This window comes from Sander lucioperca, chromosome 1 (genome assembly GCF_008315115.2).
Source record: "Sander lucioperca isolate FBNREF2018 chromosome 1, SLUC_FBN_1.2, whole genome shotgun sequence".
NCBI lineage: Eukaryota > Metazoa > Chordata > Actinopteri > Perciformes > Percidae > Sander > Sander lucioperca.
The window spans coordinates 11,490,354-11,511,554 of record NC_050173.1 but is presented as its reverse complement, the minus strand read 5'-3'; the positions used below and the strand labels follow the sequence as shown (position 1 = coordinate 11,511,554).

Genomic DNA, 21,201 nt, shown 5'->3' with positions numbered 1-21,201 from the left:
AGCGGAGCTTCAGGGAGGAGGAGGGTGAGGGTGCGTGCGTGCGTGCGTTTAACATGCTGCCTTCATGGTCTCCTCGTAAACTCCTAAATGAAAAAAGACTTTTCACATAGCAGACTTGTTCTCCTTTTATTATGCGGTCAGAGACTGGCATGGCAATCCATTATCAACCTGCAGGTTGTTTTTTTGTTTTTTTTACTTTCACAAAGTCGCCATTTTGATTTCATGTGATTGAAAGATAAAGTAGAGTTGGTCCTTTCCTGTTTGTTTCCACTAAAAAGAAAAAAAACTACTATTTTATTTTAAAAAATCACGCTGTTCTTTAGTGGGAGGAGTTTGTTCAGTTGTTGTATGGAAGCAAGTATGACAAACTTTGTCATACAAAGCTATCCCCATGACAACTGTGCAAACTCCATCCACTGACACATACCACAGAAAAAGCTTGTGAGCTTGAGTGTTACTTTGTTGTTGTTGTTGTTGTTGGTCAAAGTACTGTATCCAAGGTCAAGAATAGACTGTTACCAACAGGAAGCAAATGAGCTGAGAATCTTATTGTAGGATGCCATTCAATTTGGGGTTAATAGGCAATCTATTTATTTTCTACCGAAGGCAAACATGACAATTACGGAGTAAAAAATAAATACCAGCAAAAAAAGTGCAATCAATAAAAAAATCATCATAATTGAATATGGATTTTTTTAATTCATTTTCTATATACATTAGTCTCTACTCTCACATCATGCAAACTAAAAACATCAATGAAAATGTCCACATGTAACCTTTATGCCTTTACCGTATGCTCGACCACCACAAGCTTCTGCAAATTCTTACAATCGAGATGATGTTTCCCGTTTCCCACACCACCTAAAGGCAGCAGTTTACTGGGAGAGTTTGATTTGATCAAAGATCCTTGAATATAAATAGGGTATTAAAATATATATATATATATATATATATATATATATTTATTTTTTATTTTTATTTTTTTCTAAACCGTCTCTGCTTTTATACAGTCTATGGAGATTACAGCGCATAGGAGGTACGTAAAACGTGATGACGTTGAAAATCGGTTTAAATAACATGTTTGGTTATATGGTTTACATAATGCTAGAGATGTGCTGATAAAAATGGTTAATCTTTTGTCTAATGCTGTTTAGTTTACACTTTGTCAACCAATCATTCATTGTTTTTGTACCATTTATTAATTACACAATGCATTGGCTGATAATGGTCTAATGAAGATAGTGGTTTAAGGAGAAAGTTGATAAGCAAATATTGTATGTTTGCCCATTTAACAGTATGTAGCAGGTGCAGTAAAATTATGCTGCACAACATATTTTAAGATGTATGAATACACATCAAATAAACAAACATACTGTATCATGTATAATCTCTTTCTATTAACTCCATTATTCTTTTTCCAATACAGGCCAAATGGTGAATGGCAGCTGATGACCAAACCAATCAAATGCCAAAATTCAGTGACCAGCAGAAACAAAAAACCTTTAAGTGGCCACCATCACCTGCCAGTAGCTGTTTCTCTCTCAGTTATCAAAATGGACTACTGCCGGTGGAATATATCTAAACAGGCATTTATACTACTCACAATACAACTACAAACAATGTTTGTAAAACAACCTGGCTCATTCATCATGTGGGAATCTATCATTGAATTTGAAGGCACGTTAAGATGAAAATTATCGATTTCAGGACCACCAGGAACTTCATACACTCACAACTATTTGAATATAATTTCACTATACTATTAAAAAATATGTATGTATGTGAATCATTTGCCCTTGTCAGCATCACCATGTCATTATCAATGATGTCATCTTGAACGTCATCATATGATTGTGCTATTCTGAGGTAGCTGTTCCCATCTGGCACAAAAGGTTCCATGGTCGGGCTCATCTCCTCCTGACAAAAAAAACAAAGAGGTCTTCAGACAACACATTCAGCATATTTACCAATACATAACTTGCTAGTTTAAGGACAGAGGCATTATGGACACAATTAATCCTCAGGATTCCTCTTTGAATACTTGACAGGAAAGACATGGTGTTGCTGCATTAAATATAATTTTTAGAGAAGAAATACGTAAACAAATTATGGTGTTATTGCTCCATCTTTTATATGTAAAGCTCAAACTACAAAGACTACCTTTCTTACTGAACATACAGTGAAATAGAACATTCTACAGTCAAATTCCACTCAAGCACGGAATAAAAAAATATTCCTGAGCAGATATATTCCACAGCTGCTGAAAATGCAGTGACGCAATTCTAGAATGCAGGAAAAAAAGCTAAAAGGTTTGATAATTGCGATTTCAAATTTATTTACGAGACTGCCTCAGCTCACAGTCTGAAACTAAAAACAGAGAAGATGTGAAACAGAAACAGGAGCCATTTTATGCATATCTTTTGGCACTTGACTTTCAGCCACTGATCAACAGAAACCTTAGAAAACAGCTGAAAAAAATTAAATTGCATGAAAAATGATTAAAAAAAAGAATCCCCTACTTCTTGTCCACAGTCCTTTTCTAGGTGTGAACTGTTACAGTCCTGAGGTATACGGGTTGGCAAAGCCTCATTCAGGCTAAACAAAAAACTAAAAAATGTCATGTTGGATTAAGACTGTAACTCAGCAGCATCAGGAACAGGTCCATTGTAAAAACATAAAATAAAACATACTCTGGCATTAAAAGTGTTTTCCCCCGCGCAAACATAAACTCACATTTAATGTACCACAAAACACAAAAATTATGCAACAAATAAGTACTGAGTAATAAAGTGAATATGAAGAAACTGATCGAAGAGTTATGCATCTCCCGAATTGATCCATAAAGTGATTACACATAAGAATGCCCAGAACATGGTTTAGTTTGTGTAGAAAGTATGACAAAAGATAACTGTATCTATCATATTTTGGAAACAATGTAAAGAATTCAATTGGCCTTTCCAGTTTGACTGTTGCAGTTTTAGATGATTTTCTGTTTTTAAACGAAACCCCATAGAGTCTTCCTTATTTAAGGTGGCTATAACACTGCATCATTGTACAATGTAAATGGGACGATAAATAACTGCAATTACTTTTTGCAACACACACAAACAAATGAATCTGCCATGGACGATCATACCCGTGTTTCAAAGTGCATAGCAGTCTGGGACTGCAGGCCAGCCTGTGATGCTCAAATGGGTCATCCTAGCAAACTGCATTCACTCTTGAAATTCCCTGAAGTTGCTTACCAGTACAAAATAAAATAAACTTCCCAAATTGGCCCCAGCTCATCTCCTTCATCTACTAAGATTGTATTACTAACACCACCTACTGGCCAAGTAATATTCCATTCACCATCACTGAATATTTAACAGTAGTTGTTCAAGTGAAAAGGTGCACTCTATATTAAACAAACTGCATTGCATAAAAAACCTAGCTGAGTACATTTTTGCCTTATCTATGTTTTCCTCTAGGGTGAGGTAATTTAAAATTCTAGTAAATGATCTAAATCCTTATCATCACAATCATCTTGTGTGAGCCTACAATAGCAACACTACAGGCTAGGTGTGGGCAGCACCAGCCCAGCCATCTTAACCTACAGCTTTTGGCCTTTAACTACCTAGTTTAGTCTCAGGATATTCCTCATTTCAGAGACACCTGCCCCGTACAGAATAAAAGCCCCACTTCGACTCGAAGAAATGTAGAACCATTTTTAGGTTTCAAAATCAAGACAGGAATGCCAATGTGTCACACTGTTTTGCTCTCCTCCGTTGGTTGTAAACATGCAGGCTGGGTCAGTTAGGGCTCTATGTCAGGCAGTGAGGGGCTCTGAGGCACACGCCATTCAGAAACTGACGAGAGGTCATAGTTGGCTGCTTTGGGATCAGCAGTGGTTAGGGGTTTGCGTCTGGTCCACTGTTAGAGTTTGCGTTTTGAGAGGAATCTGCTGAACACGGTTCAGTCCTGTCATTCTCTGCTGCCTCTGAGCAGAACTGCTGCTGCGTTTGTTGTTGTCCTCTGAGCTCTTCTTCCTCCTCTTCCTTCAGAAGCATCTCCTGTTTCTCCAAGACAAACTCCAAGGTGGGCCTTCTGGATGATCCTTCCTCCAGCTCCCCCTCCTCTGCCAGGCGGAGTTTGATGTTAATGCCAACAGGTTTTTCTGTCTTATCTGGTCAATGAGGAGGAAAGCCAATGGTATATGGAATTAGAACAAGAACAGAGAGAGTAACTAAGACTTGACATTTGATGTAATTTTTGTTAGCTGTGATTGCAATTCCCCCACCCTGATTAATCAACGCAAGTTGTAAGTTAAAGTTAGAAGTAATGAAAAACAGCCCAAAGCACTGTTAGTTTTGGTCCATGGTTTATGGGATTTGTTGACAATAACAAAAATATAGAATATCGCCAGCCTTATCCTTTAAAGGAACACGTCGACTTATTGGGACTTTAGCTTATTCACCGTAACCCCCAGAGTTAGATAAGTCCATACATACCCTTCTCATCTCCGTGCGTGTTGTAACTCTGTCCGACAGCTCCACCGGTAGCTTAGCCTAGCACGGATCCTGAAGGTAATCGGTTCCAACTAGCCTACTGCTCCCAATAAATGACAAAATAACGCCAACATGTTCCTGTTTACATGTTATGACTTGTATAGTCACAGCGTGTACAAATAACAAGGTCACATGAGACACAGCCATCTTCTAACCGTATATAAACTGGGAACTATATTCTCAGAAAGGCGAAGCACTGCTCCTCGCCACGGGGCTTCTCAGGTGCTGTAAGCATATCACTCCGCCCAAGTAGCAGTGCTTCGCCTTTCTGAGAATATAGTTCCCAGTTTATATACGGTTAGAAGATGGCTGTGTCTCATGTGACCTTGTTATTTGTACACGCTGTGACTATACAAGTCATAACATGTAAATAGGAACATGTTGGCGTTATTTTGTCGATCGGAGCAGTAGGCTAGTTGGAACCGATTACCTTCAGGATCCGTGCTAGGCTAAGCTACCGGTGGAGCCGTCAGACAGAGTTACAACACGCACGGAGATGAGAAGGGTATGTATGGACTTATCTAACTCTGGGGGTTACGGTGAATAAGCTAAAGTCCCAATACGTCGGCATGTTCCTTTAATCTTCCTCCTTCTGCTCCTCACCATGTCCCAGCTGCCTCTCCTTGGGCAGCAGCAGCACATCCACATTGTGATGTTCCTCCAGAGCTGTTATGAGCATGGCACCCTCTTGGCTGAACAGGAAGACCAAAGGCAGGGTGATGTCTTCAGTGGAGTCGCCATCTCCAACCATCTGGAACAGGGGAGTTTCCTTGCTATTACTTCCCTCACGGTGGTCTGGGAAAGAGAATAAGGGAGTAATGATTGGAATGATTTAATTTCTTTGAGTTCCAGCCTTCAGTATTTGATAGTCAGTCTAATCTTTGAGCTTTGAGGTAGACTGTAAGAAGAAAAAAAAGTGGTATCAGCTTCTCTGGTAATCATCCTCACCTATAAAGATGACTCCAATGGCTCCTGCTTCCTGCAGCCAACGAGCCTTTACAGCAAACATGCAGTCCCCACGCAGTGCCAGAGCGATGTGCCCTTTAAGCTCCACTGCATTATCTATTGGTCCACATGCAGTGTAGGGAGAGGCTTTCACTACGCTGCCCTTCACCTGCGGCACAAGCATTTAAGTGTGTTATTGTGTTGAGATAAAGAAAGAAGTGCAGGCAAAACTAAACTGGTAACTTTTTTTGGGGTCAGGGAAGATCTGTAATGTAATTGTAAGAGTAAATGTTTTGGCCTTGGTTTGTTAAGGTCCATCTTTATTAATCAATTTGCTTAAAGGTTAGTGATTTCATAACTTTTTAAATGTTTGGTCATGTTATTATCTTTAAACACGTATTTCTTATAAAAGCGACACGACTTGTTGGGAGCTTTGATGTCAATACTGTAAACCGTATTATCACATTGGAAGCTCACCCCGTGTTCCTGCTTGGTGAGGTCCATCCCAAACTTGGCAGGTCCCGCTGTGAGGACTGTCCTACCCAGAAATGGGGGTGATATGAGCTGAACAACATGGGGCACTACCTCCTCCTCCTCAGGTGTATGGCTCACCTCTGCCACAAGTTTTACCCGGTACACTCCTTTATGCTCCTAAAGGGATTTTATATTCAGAAAACCGTGTCATTTAAATTCATTGTTTTTTTCCATAATGTCAAATGTCATGTTTAAGTTAAGAAAGGGACGTTCAGTGACAATGTTGTGCTATCACCAGTTCAAACTGCCCCATGGTTTATCAGGGAATCTGTGGACATTGTGATACTGTATATCATAGTAACCTTAGCTTAGCCTATAGATAATGAAGAAATCTGTTTAAAAAAAAGCCCTGTCATTTGATTAAAGCAGCTTATCATTTTCTAACTCCATGCTGCTCAACACCCTGATATTTGCACAATTTGAAAGATATAATTGGTTCAACAGCAGGTTATATACTTAACCTGTTTTGACAGGTCCATTGAAGCATGCTCAAAGCATAAACATGCATGGTTCAACAGGTCGTTTAAGTGCATCATTGGAGCCAAATGGACAAAATCAGGACTTAAAACAGGAACTGAAAATGTGTTTAGCATGTTTTCAACTCAAAGAAAGCTGCAAACTGTGCCTTTAAAACCTACTAAAGTAGATTCTGGTGATCCTTGATTTTCTCTTGTTCTACCAGCTAGGATTCCCCTTCCAGTAACTTTGGAAAGCACATTAGCTTATTGCCACTACTGCCAAACAAAGAAAATCACAAAAATGTTGAAAACAATATTGGTGATATTTTTGACCCATTTTACCCACCCCTGTAGGGAGTTTAGCTAACAAAAAAGAGCCTTCAAAACAAGTATATATATTGGGCCACAATACTGTTTCTGAATTATTTGGCCATCTGCCTGCAACCTCGTGAAATAAAAGCCATTTTCTTTAATAATGCTATTCTTAAATATCTGCAACTACAGGAGACATTGAGAGCTACTTTATGCTTTTTTAAGAGAAACATCCTGCATTGCATAATGCTACACAATAATGTTAATGCTCAAAGTAAAATGAATAACGTAGCTCCTATAACTGTAAATATTGCGGTTTTAAAAGGGAATCAAAGGGACTCAATTTTCATAAGGACAATGTTGGGAACCTTTAACTTGCCTAAGGTTTTGGAGGTCTAGACAGACAGAACTTCATGTCATGAGTACAAATTCACTAAAATACCTTCCGACTTCTGGTGTCTCCTGCCATGACCTCATTCAGTGGAGTGAGAGAAATGCCCATGCTTTTCAAGAACTCTACTGGCTCCATCCCATTATCATGGAGCGGTAGTTCAATTTCCCTGTAAAGTTCAAACACAACAAGTTAAAACTCAAAGTAATCATAGCAAACCGGTTTCATCAGTGATTTCACTCTAAAATCAACACACCTGACAGGTAAAGGGTGGAAGGCTCGTCCCACCCCAGTGAGGTACTTGTAGCTGTCCCGGATGGTTTTGGCAAACGACGGGTTGTTGGGGAACAATGTCTCTATGCTGGGGCAGGAGTGTGTGAACAGATCTTCTTCTTGAGAAACAGGAACAGTCTCCTGAAGCACAGGACCACACTTTTTAGTTTCTACGCTCATATGTCAATTCACATATTAAAAGGTCCCATATTGTGAAAAGTGAGATTTCCATGTTTTTTTTATTATTATAAAGCAGGTCAAAGTGCTACATAAATACTGTGAAAGTATCAAAACGCTCAATCCAGAGAAATGCATACAGCCTGTATTCAGAAACTGTGCCTTTAAACGAGCCGTCAAGACTTCCGTACAGTTGTGATGTCACAACTACACTTTATATAGGTAGAAAGGTACATTCATTTAGGTACAGTAAGACAGACAGAATGACAAATTCACTGTGTTTTCTTGAACATTAAAGCATGTAAACGTGTTGTAGTAGAAACCCAAAAGACACGTATGAATCTGAAAATGAGCATAATATGGGACCTTTCAAGAACCAGCAAGAACCAGTTAGCATTTTAAGTAAGTCATAAACGGCTCCAAAATATAATAACACAGAATGCCAATATGTCCCATTCTTACACAACAATATATACACTATAAATGATGGCAATAAATAAGAATTACCATTACATTAAGTAAAAACACTAGTGTCAATATTCATGTTACACTCAATATCAGCTTGTATCAATCAGGGATTTAAAATGATTAATGGCATTATAATGTGTGAATATGTGTTTGAGTGAGTGAGAGTATGGAGCTAAATCAGGGCCAAATGTTTTGTTAATTTGAAAAAAATATATATAGTTGAAAAACTAAAGCTAGAAATTGAAAATTTAAGTTTTGGTCTAAAACTTGAAAAATTAAACCATGTATTCAAACTAAAAATAAGTGTACCAATTTTTCTTTCAGTTTGAATAAAAGTTAGATTAAATTCTGGAATTATTTTGAATAAATGATTCATTTTCATTTTTCACTTTTATATTTGTTTTCAGTTCCACATTTCATGTTTTCAGATTCAAAAAACTTATTTTTTTTACGGCTTCAAATCTTTTTTTCAGTTTCAGATCAGTTTTTTTCAGTTTCAGACTTTTGGCCCTGATTTTGCATAGGGGGCGTGGTTTCAACTCAGAGGGGCGTGGAATTATGAGTCACAGCCTAACAAAGAAGGCAGAAAACTCTCCTCAGTCATGTTGCCTTCAGGAAATTGTGTTACTGCGAGAACTATGACTGAATGCTTTCTATACACTATATACATGTGGTTTTTACTAAACAAACTGATGCCAGTGACAAAGAAAAAACTGTTTTGGACAACGCGTGGTACCAATTACACTATAAGAGCAATAAACTGTGCCAGATTGTGCAGTTCAGCAGGAACAATGACTTCTCCCACTTCCACGTACGACTTTGAATGTATGCACCACAGTATTCACTCGGCAGTCAGCATGGCGTCCGCTCCGCCAAGGCAACCCTGGCGCCAGCGCACAGGTAAGACATGTGAAAGATATTAGCATTTTTGAATAGATACTTTGGGACATTATCCCCACAGTGGCATTTTTTTTGTCATTAACACATAAAGGGAAAATAGGTGGACAGCTGGACAAAGCTGGAAATTAAGCATCGCTAGCACTAAAGTTAGCATTAACTAATGTTAGCTTCACACTAGCTGGTGTTTTTACACTAATTTCAGTGTCTAGCTCAAGTTTTTTTACTTTAACGTGTAGTGTCTTTGTTAACCTCTGTTTGTCAGAATGACCATAACTCTACAGTGGCTGCAATGCTTCATTTCCAGCTTTGTCCAGCTGTCCACCTATTTTCCCTTTATGTGTTAAGTCATTGTTCCTGCTGAACTGCACAATCTGGCAAAGTTTATTGCTCTTATAGTGTAATTGATACCACGCGTTGTCCAAAACAGTTTTTTCTTTGTCACTGGCATCCGTTTGTTTAGTAAAAATCACATGTATATAGTGGATAGAAAGCATTCAGTCATAGTTCTCACAGTAACACAATTTCCTGAAGGCAACATGACTGAGGAGAGTTTTCTGCCTTCTTTGTTAGGCTGTGACTCATAATTCCACGCCCCTCTGAGTTGAAGCCACGCCCCCTATGCAAAATCGGGGCCAAAAGTCTGAAACTGAAAAAAACTGATCTGAAACTGAAAAACAGATCTCAAACTGAAAAAAAAGATTTGAAGCCGTAAAAAAAATAAGTTTTGAATCTGAAAACATGAAATGTGGAACTGAAAACAAATATAAAAGTGAAAAATGAAAATTAATAATTTATTCAAAATAGAAATAATTCCAGAATTTAATCTAAATTTTATTCAAAGTGAAAGAAAAATTGGTATACTTTTTTTTAGTTTGAATACATGGCTTTATTTTTCAAGTTTTAGACCAAAACTTAAATTTTTAATTTCAAGCTTTAGTTTTTCAACTATATATATTTTTTCAAATTAACAAAACATTTGGCCCTGATTTAGCTCCATATGAGAACTCTTACCGTGTTGTTGCCTTGACAGGGCGGCTGGGTGGTGGAGAGAGATACAGGAAGGAGGTGAGCCTCCGTGGTGAAGATGTAGTCGTCAATATCGATGGGCAGCTGGCTCTTCTCGGAAAACAGCAGGTACAGGTATTTAAACATCTCAGCCAGAAAGAATGAGTCCATCCTGCACGCACATAAACATACATACGCAGAAACAAAAGATGTTGTCACACATTCATACGAGATATGTTGAGCTTCCATTACAACAGTTATTTCATCAACAGAACCATACCTTCTACAGTTCAATATGAGAAATCTAAAGAGAACCGGGCAAACGTGTGTAATGGCATTTGTATACCTGTCTTCATGCGTCCCAGTGCGGACATCTTGCACAGCAGCAAACCCGCAAGGCACCCTGGCGTAGGCATTGAGCTTTTCCACAATGGACTGTCCCACTCTGAGGTAGTAGGGGTCGGCAGTGGCCTGCAGAGATCAAAAAAGAATCTCAACTACACATCCAACACGGAACATTCAGTTTCTATAAATAAATAAAAATACTTTGTGTATATAGTACAAAAGTGGAGTAGTTTCATTAATTAGCTTACTTACAACAGACCTGAAGTAGAGGTGCAACGATGAATCAATTAATCGATTAGTTGTCAACTATTAAATTAATCGCCAACTATTTTTTTTTTTTTTGGGCTTTTCCACCTTTATTGACAGGACAGCTAGGTGAGAAAGGGGAGAGAGAGGGGGAAGACATGCAGGAAATTGTCACAGGTCGGATTCGAACCCTGGACCTCAGCGTCAAGGCATAAGCCTCTCAGTATACGTGTGCCTGCTCTACCCACTGAGCCAACTCGGCCACACAATCGCCAACTATTTTGATAATCGATTAATCGTTTGAGTCTCTGATTCCAGCTTGTTAAATGTGAATATTTTCTAGTTTCTTCTCTCCTTTGTGACAGTAAACTGAATATCTTTGAGTTTTGGACAAAACAAGACATTTGAGGACGTCATCTTAGGCTTTGGGAAACACTGATCCACATTTTTCACCATGTTTTGACATTTTTATAGATCAAACAACTAATCGATTAATCGAGAAAATAATCGACAGATTAATCGACTATGAAAATAATCGTTAGTTGCAGCCCTAACCTGAAGTTTCCAATTTTTAGAGAAAGGTTAATTATAATTTGTCTATAACACTGTCCTGCCAGGCTTTTCACCTTATAGAGGTAGTAGGTGCTTTCTGCAAACTCTGGTCTCAGTAGGTGTTGGCCCCAATGAACTCTAAACTCTGTAGTGAAAGCCTGCATGGAGAAAAAACCAAAGCGAAAGACATTATTGACACTGGCTTCTTCTTCTTTTACATTAATGAACAGATTTCATTAGGAATGTGACAAAAAAGTAGCCTGGCAACCAGACAAATCTGCTCAGGTTTTATTTGCTCTGGCAGATAATATATTCATTTTGTATTTGTGATTTGGTCTGGCAATGTCAGTCTAACAAAGAAGATTAGCCACGAGAAATTTTCAATTCCCACTATAATATATATCACAGCATCATATATCTCAAACCGTGATGGTTTGCTACAGCAGCTGCACACATCTTTTTTAATACATTACACATTAGCTTCAGTAGGAATATGTCATACTGTAAGTTGGCAATATTGGATTTTCACATCATTATAATGAAGTACTTTTATTTGTCATATTTAACGGATTGGCCAATAGTAGACATTTTCATCTGATTACTGAGTTCTCATTTGAATTTCCAGAAATGTTACAATATCACAATATAAGCCCTATTTATACTGTGATGTGAAATGTTATTTATATATATATATATATATAACCCACCTCTACTGAGTGCTATAAATACTTTATATTGCCTATCTATATTTGCCTACTATATTTCATAAAATAAACAAAAAGAGCAGAGATCCTTTACCTCTGGAAGGAATTTGTGTTGTTTGGTGACTTGGTAAAGCATTTCATGAGTCTCAATAGCTGGTTTCAGATCTCCTCTCAAAACCTGCGTGAAAAATAAACGTCACTCCAGAGACACGTGTGCAACAATTTCTACACCTTCTACTGTGTTTTAATGGTATTAAACGTGATTAGCAGATGATCCCTGACCTGTAAGCCAGGGAAGAATGCCAGGAGAGAATCCATCCAGCTGCGCACACTCACAGTGGGGTTGTGCATGTGTACGTTGAGCAGCAGGGGAGGCTGACTGATGTACTTCATAATGGCACTGTAGTGCTGTTACAGACAAACATCATGAAACATATACTGTATTAGCAAACACTTAAAAATGTCTTCAACCCAAAATCACAATAACAACAAAATGGCCAGCAGTGAGCCGATTATGTTGCCACAGGGAGTACAATACAGCAGGTGCCAAATGCTTGAATACAGATTTCCATGTAGGCGTACAGTGATGGAAGACTTACAATGTTGAACCTCTCCAGAAAAACATTGTCTCCGAGAAGAATGTAGGCCTTCATCAGATATTCATAGTATGAGTCAATACCAGCACCAACTCCACTGTCTGCAAACACACAAGTGACAAGATTACTATAATATGGTTCATGTATAGAGTTGTGGAATATGTATGGACGTACGTGTATTTCTGAATTCTCAATGTTCTGTGTGGTTCCATTTTCCATCTCTTGTCTATAGCAAAGTTCTCCCTCACCCCTCCGGACCCATTCTTCATTATGGATATTGATGACAGTCCCCACCAAGTCACTTCCCCTCTGTCTCCTCTGCCAGAGGACATCAAGAGCCTTCCTTGCATGTTCCTGTAAAACAATAATAAGTATTATATCCTTAAAATGTTTCTGGTAAAAAAAAAAAAAAAAAACAGTTACATCAATGATATATGATTTAATCTTTCAACAGCTAGCATCAGTTGCAGCCAGCTATAATTTCTAAGAAAATCACTGTACTCTTCTCTTATAGCTCAGTGATTTCACAATAAGGGCGCATTACAAAACAAAACAAAAGTAAAAAAGTCTGATCTCTACAGAGGCAGAGGGAGGCAATACCTCAAACACAGCCTCTCCTGACAGTCTGCTGAGAGCAGCAAACTCCAGGATCATTGTTCCAGCACATGCTGTGCAGGTGTCAGATTCAGTGCCTGTTCGTGAAAGTGGGTTTAGGACTCCATAACGCAGATTCACCTGGAAAACCAAGAAATGAAACATTTTTTCTATATTAGATTCTAGAAATAAACCCAACTCAAAACACTTCTAGTGACTTAACAAAATAAGTAATGTGTTGTTCCTTAGTTACTCTGTGGTGCACTGACTGCGAGGAGCTAATCTTTATCAGTGCATTGAGTCGAATTTCAGGGCGATCAATGATAAGATTTGACAGTAGGCTGTCTGCTCCATCTGCATATTATACATCTAAAATAAGACCTGTGTTATTTAACAATAAAGTAAAGAATACCTTAGGGTAGGGAAGGCCACTTGTGGTGTTAAAGGCAGGTAGTAATCGATGGCCCAGCTCTTTAGCCATGTGTAGGAGCTCATCGCGATACCACTGCATCCTCTCCCCACGCTGCCGTAGCAGATCGGCCATCACGTGGGCTCCCAAAAGCCCTCTGGAGAGAATTAAATGAAGGAAGAAAAGAAAGACTTTCTTTTAAAATAACAAAATTAAACAGAAAGGTTGGGTTAGAAAGGCTGAGATACTTAGTACGAATAATTGCGAAATGCTGTGCTGATAATAATTTGTAATTCAGAAGAATGCTTTATTATTATTAAAATGATTAAAGACTTATCTAATTTATTAAAAAGAGCAAAGTATATATACACACAGCACAAAAGTAAATAAATCAGACTTCTTCATACCCTAAAACTCTGATGTTAGTCTCAAACACAGACACCACCACATCGTTGTCCAGACGTACATCTGTCACGGCTTTTCTCACTGCGTCTTCAAACTCATCAAGCTTGTTTAACACCTGCTCACACACACACACACACACACACACACACAGTAGATCTACTGTCAGTAAAAAGGGGGAAAAGCCTGAAAACAAAAGCATGGTGAGGGAAAAAGACTCAGAAACAAAAGCTGATCAAACTACTTGTATGCTTGTAAACAGAGGCAATGCTCACCACCAGGGTATCAAGGGTGTCAATCAGTGTGAGAGAAAACCTACAGAAAAGGTGGAGGACATGTTATGATGAGAGCCTCTGGCACAGCACAGTGGAGCTGGTGTCCCACTTCGCCACTGATCCAGTTTTATTTTAATGAACCACAGACTGTGAAATGTCAAATCTGTTGAATTTGCTGTGAAATTACATTATGCAACATGTATGGTGCATACATGGATGTATTGTACTGCAAGTCCTTGACTTATTGCATTCTTGTAAATTTAATTGACTTAAATGAGCATCTAGTTCATGTATTCCTGAAAAACTGGGGCATCTACTCCATGTGGAATTAAATTCTGTTTGGAACAGCATAGTGTTATAAAAAGAAATGTACAGTCGCATTTTTCTTCTTTGACTCTATTGCTATCATTAACATTGTCAGTAAAGAGTGAATTTTAAAAAGCAGGCAAAGGATAGTGTAGGGACAGATATAACAAACTGGAATGAAACAAATCGATTTTGATAATGTGTAATTACATTTTTACAATCAGCAACTTATGAGCTTAAAAAGCAACTGAGGCACAGCTCTATGAAGGAATGCTATAAAGAGACATATAACTCCAAGCCAGTTACTGAACATATTAACAGTGTGTATATAGCTTTGGTCTAAAACGATAAATTAAAAATAAATGGTTTATTTGTTTGAGGAAACTTAACTGAACTTACTTCCCCAAGGAGTCATCTATGTCCCCTCTATTGGGCTCCTGGCCACGGACTCTCCCCCTGCAGCTAAGAGGCATCAGCTCATCTGCTGGATAGGCATATTTCTGCACACAAACAACAGTAAGTGTCTTCAAGCTTTATTTAGCAGAAAGTGGGTCATGAAGAAAAAATGGATGGAGGGTTGAAACTTCTGTAGCATGAAATGAGAGCCATGAGATCATTATCAAAATGTTTGTTTTGTTATGTGTTTGTTAAAAAAAAAATTAAATATTGGCCCATATAGTGTTTTACAGATTTGTAAACTCATTAATGCCACTCTCCTCAATTTAAAACGTATAGTTGTTACCAGTGCTACAATCTGCCCCATCCCTTTTCCAAAAATCATCACAGCTCCACATAATAATTGTCTATGCAACCTACACTTTCATATCTTTTATATATATATATATATATATATATATATATATATATATATATATATATATATATATATAAAAATATATAAGATATGTATATATATATATATATATATATATATATATATATATATATATATATATATAAATAAATATATAAGAGAGATATATATATATATATATATATATATATATATATAAGAGATATATATATAAATAAATATATAAGAGAGATATATACATATACATATATATATATATATATATATATATATATATATATATATATATATATATATATAATATCCTGGAAGACATCTCTGTCATCACTGACAAAACCTGAATCAATACTATCAAGCAACCACAATAAATCATAAAATGTTCAGCTGGCCCCTGTTGCATCTGGCTGACACTGCAGTTGCATCAAAATCCTGCATGCTTGCTTTCTGCACACCCCCACCTAAATCAACTCCAACTGCACTGAGGACTCTTTCCAGCCACTGATTCAAGCTTGACTCAACTAGATGACCCTGATGAAGGCCAAATGCCAAAAAAAAAAACACGTTATTCTCACAATAAAGTAGATTTTTGCTACCACAAGTGTTGCTGGAGTTTTAACCCCTTCAGCTTTTCATAACTTGCCTCTCAGAATTATAAAAATGAAAATGATTACATCAAAGTGAGCACCTTACCATGTAACTGCCATAAGCATGATCAAACATCTCAATTATCTGGTCCCTGCAAAAAATAATAATATTGGTAGGTAAAATATACATGAATCAGAAATGGCACAAACACTTTTTAGTTTCACAATTTTGCATATACTTCCACAGGGATTCATTCACAAACACATCTACAGTAAACAGAATTAAGCCTAGGCATTCTTTACCTGATAACAATCTTCTCCTCTGGTGTCATGCTCTGGCTCTCTTGACATTTCGCCCAGCCAAGAACACTGGTGATCAGTAGGGTCTTCAGCAACATTCCAGTGCCAGAAGTGTGGACCAGTTTCCAGCACCGTTTATTTCCCATTCTCCTTGTGAAGTATTGCTTCAGGTTAAGCAACAACTCCTGTCCTGTGTCCAACGCCCACACAACGTCAAACAGTCCAACAGGGACAGCTGTTCTCCTTCAAAGCCCCATCTCCATATGTCCACTGTGGTTGTTCTGTAGCTGATCCAGTATTGTTACGCGTACGACCACCACATGCCCACAGTGCACTTCAGCCTAGCGTATCCATGTAAACAATAGAGGCAGCTACAGCTGAGCCTCGATAAACAATGCCTGTTGACGTTATCCTGTAAAGAAAACTAGACTGACCACGAAATACTGGCGGATTAGAGAAAAGGGCTAACAGCACACTTGATGTTTAATCAAGACATGTAAAAAAAAAAAGATAAAATAGTTAAGATAGTTACCAAATTGAGAATGAGACAGTGTGGCTATAGCTTGCTGGCTATTACAGTGCTGGGAGGATCCATGTTGCTAACGTTAGCTAGCTGGCTAACGTTAACAAGTTGCTAACGTTAGTTCGCTGTCAATGCTAGTTAGTTAGCTTACAAGCGTATTAGCTAAAGAAAGAAAGAAAGCTAAACATCATCTTGGTCTAAAACAAATGGTTCACTGGTATTTTAAACTAATTGTCATACAGTCAAATGGTCGACGACACGTCGCCAAGTATAACCACGGCCATACGGTACCCTGACGTCAAGTACCGAGCTGTCAAAGGATGGGCAGGCTGTTCAGCTACCCGGCTGCGAGTGCCGTATACAATAGCTGCTGTGCTGCATTTATGCCCTGAGTTTAACATCTCAGGCAAGCTTTTCACCCACGTAGGCCTACGCAAAGTCTCCCCTTCAGCAAATGTCACTCTTAATGGTTACATACATTTATGGAAGGTTTTCATAGGTTTATGCTTAGGCTTGCAGTCACAATGTAAAGGACGTTGGATTGTTTTCCAGGCAGGGAGGGAGATCCCCTGGCAGGCTTAATTTAGGGCTTCATCTTCAAAACCTTTTTTTTTTATTTTTTTTTTTTAAATTCAATTTACAAACATTCAGATATCTCAGTTCGTAAATATAAAACTGTATGGAAGTAATATATCTTCAACACTTTACGGGGCAGAGACCAGAGACACTCGTCACAAGCATAGACTAATAATCTAGTTTTTATAGGCTACTCACAAGCATAGACTAATAATCTAGTTTTTATACAGTGTGATAATAATACAAGCAGAGCGCCGTTTAATGCATATATATAAAGGTCTGGACTCACACAAAAATAGTTTTGGTCAATATATATAATAAGGTTAAAGAAGTTTAATTTAAAATCATTCATCGATATTACCAGGTTAGGTCCTTTTTGTCAAATTAAAAATATATATGTTTATTTGAGCTGTGCCTTATTTGATTCCTATATTAAAACTATTGTCCATCGGTTCTAGAAAAGTAAAACCTCACTTTAATGTTTTCTAGAAAGAAATGGTGCCATATTACAATTACAATAACTCCTGCAAAAACAAAGCTATAAAATATGTAAGATAGTTCTCCATATTTAATGTAATGTAATATTTAATTAACTTGTATTCTTTGCTGACCCCTGGCATGTTTTGTGTCACTTTATGTTGTTTCATTTATTGATTTAAAATAAAGAGAAAAAAGAAAAAGGTATATATATATATATATATATATATATATATATACACACACACACACACACACACACACACACACACACACACACACACACACACACACATATACATGTGCGTTTAATGAGAGTTGCGTCATCTCTGTTCACTCCAATGTGTCGATGCTAGATCGGATCCGCTAGACAGGACGTGCCTCACCCTGTTATTCTAACCAATCCCCACTCCTCTAGAGAGGATCTTTGACCTAACTACGTCGAGCAGATCTGATATAGCATTTACCCAATCAATGGGCCGTTTTTTCAGCAATGGCGTAGGCACATAGACTGTATACAGAACATGGATGTATTAAGAAAGCATAGGCCTCTCTCAATAGTTCCCGGAAGTGAGCAGCAAGTAGCTAGCTAGCTCAGTCATATGTATTATAGCTTTGGTTATATTGAGCGCAGTAATAGCGTGGATGTATGCGCAGTAACGTCAGAGTAGCAGCAGAATGGACCGTTTGCGATCCACTTTTAAAGGGTAAGACGTTTAAAGGGTCAGATTGCAGGCAATATTATGAGCTACAATCACCTCTATCAAATTGACGTGCATTAAAGCATGTTAGTGAATCGCCCCATACTAAATTAATAAATTTAGGGTAGCCTTTGTTAAATAGGCTATTAGTAAAATATAACATGGGACGTGTGATTGTAAGATATGAGATGAGGATATCCAGCTAGTTAAATATTATACTAGTATAACTAGTAGGCTATAAAATTAAAGTAACACATAGCCTAATCACTTATATATCAGAGTGCATACTTCTAAATAGTAGAACAAAAAGTTACTTATGAGCTGTTTTTAGGCTCTTTCACATCAGCCATTTTTACATATTATTGCAGGGCAAACACAGATAACATTAAAATGCTCATATTATGCTTTTTGGCTTTTTCCCTTTCCTGTATTGTGTTATATATCTTTTTTGTGCATGTTATAGGTTTACAAAGTGAAAAAGCCCAAAGTCCACCCCAAAGGGACTTACCATCTCCAACAGAAAACACTGTTCACCAACTGCTCCAAACAGCTCTATTGTAGTACGTCACTTTGTAACAGACGTTATAATGCTTGCCTAGTTGCTAGCGTGGCACGCCCTCATACTCTGCTTCTGACTGGCTAGTAGTCCTTATCTAGCTGCTGCGCATGTGACTCCCAACAAAGATGGAACAGAAGTAAGACGCCTCACTCAGTAGCTAAAACAGAGAGCTCAACACACAGGGTGAAAAGAGGAGCTGCAGCAATGTGCAGTACAACAAAAATATGGTGTTTTTTAAAAATTAAACCATGTAAACCTATTCTGATATAACCTCTATATACAAGTATGAACCTGAAAATGAGCATAATATGAGCACTTTAATTATGGCCCTGTTCCAGTTAGTTGGGCCAGGCCCCTGGTATGAGCATGCACTGGAATGGCTGTGAGACACAGAATAGAACGGGACCAACATTAATTGGATCAATAATTTCTCCTGTGTTGGCCCTGCAATGACATGTCAAAATGGCTGCTGTGAAAAGGGCCTACTGTATATTCTGTGGACAGTATTATGTTGCAGCGCAGCTGGTTTTGCATTGATTGCAAAGGGAGATGGAAGCTGGAGGACATAAGTGTCATGATTCTCTGAAGCAGGCTGGCCTAATGCAGCTCTTGGGAATGTGATGATTCAATCACTAAGTTAGATTGAAAACACAAGTTAAGTTTAAAAGGCCTGCAATTTTGAAAAATGAATCACACTAAGCTAAATGGGGAATCATACTAAGTATTATACTACTGTGTTATACAAGTAACCACAATTTTATTATATACTAGTAAACCAATGCTGCTTTATGGAGCATGATACTGCAGGTCAGGAGTGCTGAGTGGACAATGGTCAGTATGAAAACATAACGAGGTATGTTTCAAATAAGCCAACACTAAAGGGATTAAACTAAATGTGTATTATACTGCTAAATATATAAGGAATCATACTTATTTTTTTTATTAAAAAAAATTATATACAGTCAAGTAGTCATACATGTAATATATGTACTCAATTTAAGGAACATGAAACAACTTTATACAAATTCATATAACAACAGTAACTGATGTCACTTGTCATACTTTGTTAGCAGTAGATAGCTGTTGATGATCACAACTAGTGAAGTTCCATAATTTGGGGAACAAAGGCCACACCTCATCTCCCAACGCATTTTCCCATCCAAGCCTATATAGGTGTGTCTAACTTTTTAACTTGTGCATGCTCGTAGTACAAAGCTTTATCCTCTGTCTATTTATCCCTCTCTTTCAGCACAAGAACCACAGGGTGATTCAATGGAGCCTGAATACTTCCTGCAATGAGACAGCACCCTCACCCTGCACCTGCAATGAGACAGCACCCTCACTCTGCACCCTCAACTCTCAACCAACTGGGTTTTGCGAGCCTTTCCCTGTTCCTTATTTTTAATAAACCAAAACATTAAGCTTTTCAAGGTGTGGTCTGTTTGTGAAAAAGTGCAAATGCAGTGTTTGAATATGATAACCTCACATATATTTTGTTGTTGTAATCTTTAGTGATAGTAAGATTGCTCCTGCTAACGGAGAATAATAAACAAAATAAAAGGGTATATACAAGAGAGAAGTAAAACAAAAAAATAACTATATACGAGCAATTAAAGACAATGTTACGAGGTAAGTGACAAGGTAAAGTGAGTAGTTTCAAGGTAAAGTGACAAGGTAGATCAATAGCAGCAAGTCTAAAATATGTAAACAGTGTACACCAGAATAATATATACTGTGATGTAGGACTGGACAATATATTGATATTATAATCGATATTGATATATGAAACTATGTTGCCTTAGATTTTGGATATCTTAATATTGCACTATGGCATAAGTGTTGTCTTTTCCTGGTTTCAAAGGCTGCATTACAGTGAAATGATTTTCTGAATTTACCAGACTTACTACCTGTTCTATTATTTGCCTTTACCCACTTAGTCATTATATCCACATTATTGATGATTATTTATGTAAATCTCATTGTGAAAATATTTTGTAAAAGCACCAATTGTCAACCCTACAATATCGTCACAATGACAATGATGTACTAGGTCAAGTATATCGTGATATTTGATTTTCTCCATATGGCCCAGCCCTACTGTGATGATACATAGTGTTGTATGTATTAAAATAGCAAAAAAGAAATAAAATATATGAAAAAAGTATCACATTAACAGTACGCCTATAGTAAGAGGTATACAATATATAAGGTGCAATGCAATAACAGTA

At 37.6% G+C, this 21,201-nt stretch overlaps 1 protein-coding gene and 2 long non-coding RNA genes across 4 annotated transcripts in view; 2 read left to right on the top strand and 1 right to left on the bottom strand.

Moving 5' to 3' along the window:
- Positions 1–2,106: 2,106 nt before the first annotated feature.
- Positions 2,107–17,032, bottom strand: si:ch211-282j22.3 (ER degradation-enhancing alpha-mannosidase-like protein 3). Of its 2 annotated transcripts, none has more exons than XR_004896264.1 (21): positions 16,141–17,032; positions 15,944–15,989; positions 14,839–14,939; positions 14,134–14,173; positions 13,864–13,976; positions 13,460–13,613; positions 13,054–13,188; positions 12,702–12,807; positions 12,457–12,554; positions 12,140–12,265; positions 11,952–12,035; positions 11,228–11,311; positions 10,357–10,481; positions 10,017–10,182; positions 7,444–7,601; positions 7,239–7,356; positions 5,970–6,143; positions 5,496–5,661; positions 5,151–5,342; positions 3,792–4,165; positions 2,107–3,731 (listed from the first exon to the last, which is right to left on the bottom strand). XR_004896264.1 is itself a non-coding variant. In XM_031277818.2 (21 exons), exons 2-21 carry the CDS (start codon positions 16,281–16,283, stop codon positions 3,891–3,893), a joined length of 2,604 nt encoding a protein of 867 aa, XP_031133678.1. In that variant the 5' UTR covers positions 16,284–16,566; positions 16,670–17,032; the 3' UTR covers positions 2,107–3,890. The 2 variants fall into 2 exon arrangements, 1 of the variants encoding a protein (XP_031133678.1); XM_031277818.2 differs by having other exon boundaries at positions 2,107–4,165; positions 16,141–16,566; positions 16,670–17,032.
- LOC116034985 overlaps positions 13,902–21,201 on the top strand; it is a 20,093-nt gene continuing 12,793 nt past the window's right edge. The window contains exon 1 of the long non-coding RNA XR_004896323.1: positions 13,902–14,011. This is a non-coding gene — a long non-coding RNA (uncharacterized LOC116034985). The remainder of the gene's footprint in view (positions 14,012–21,201) is intronic.
- On the top strand, positions 18,280–20,403 carry LOC116034984. The gene is made up of 2 exons (XR_004101249.1): positions 18,280–18,420; positions 20,223–20,403. It is a non-coding gene; the product is annotated as an uncharacterized LOC116034984 (long non-coding RNA).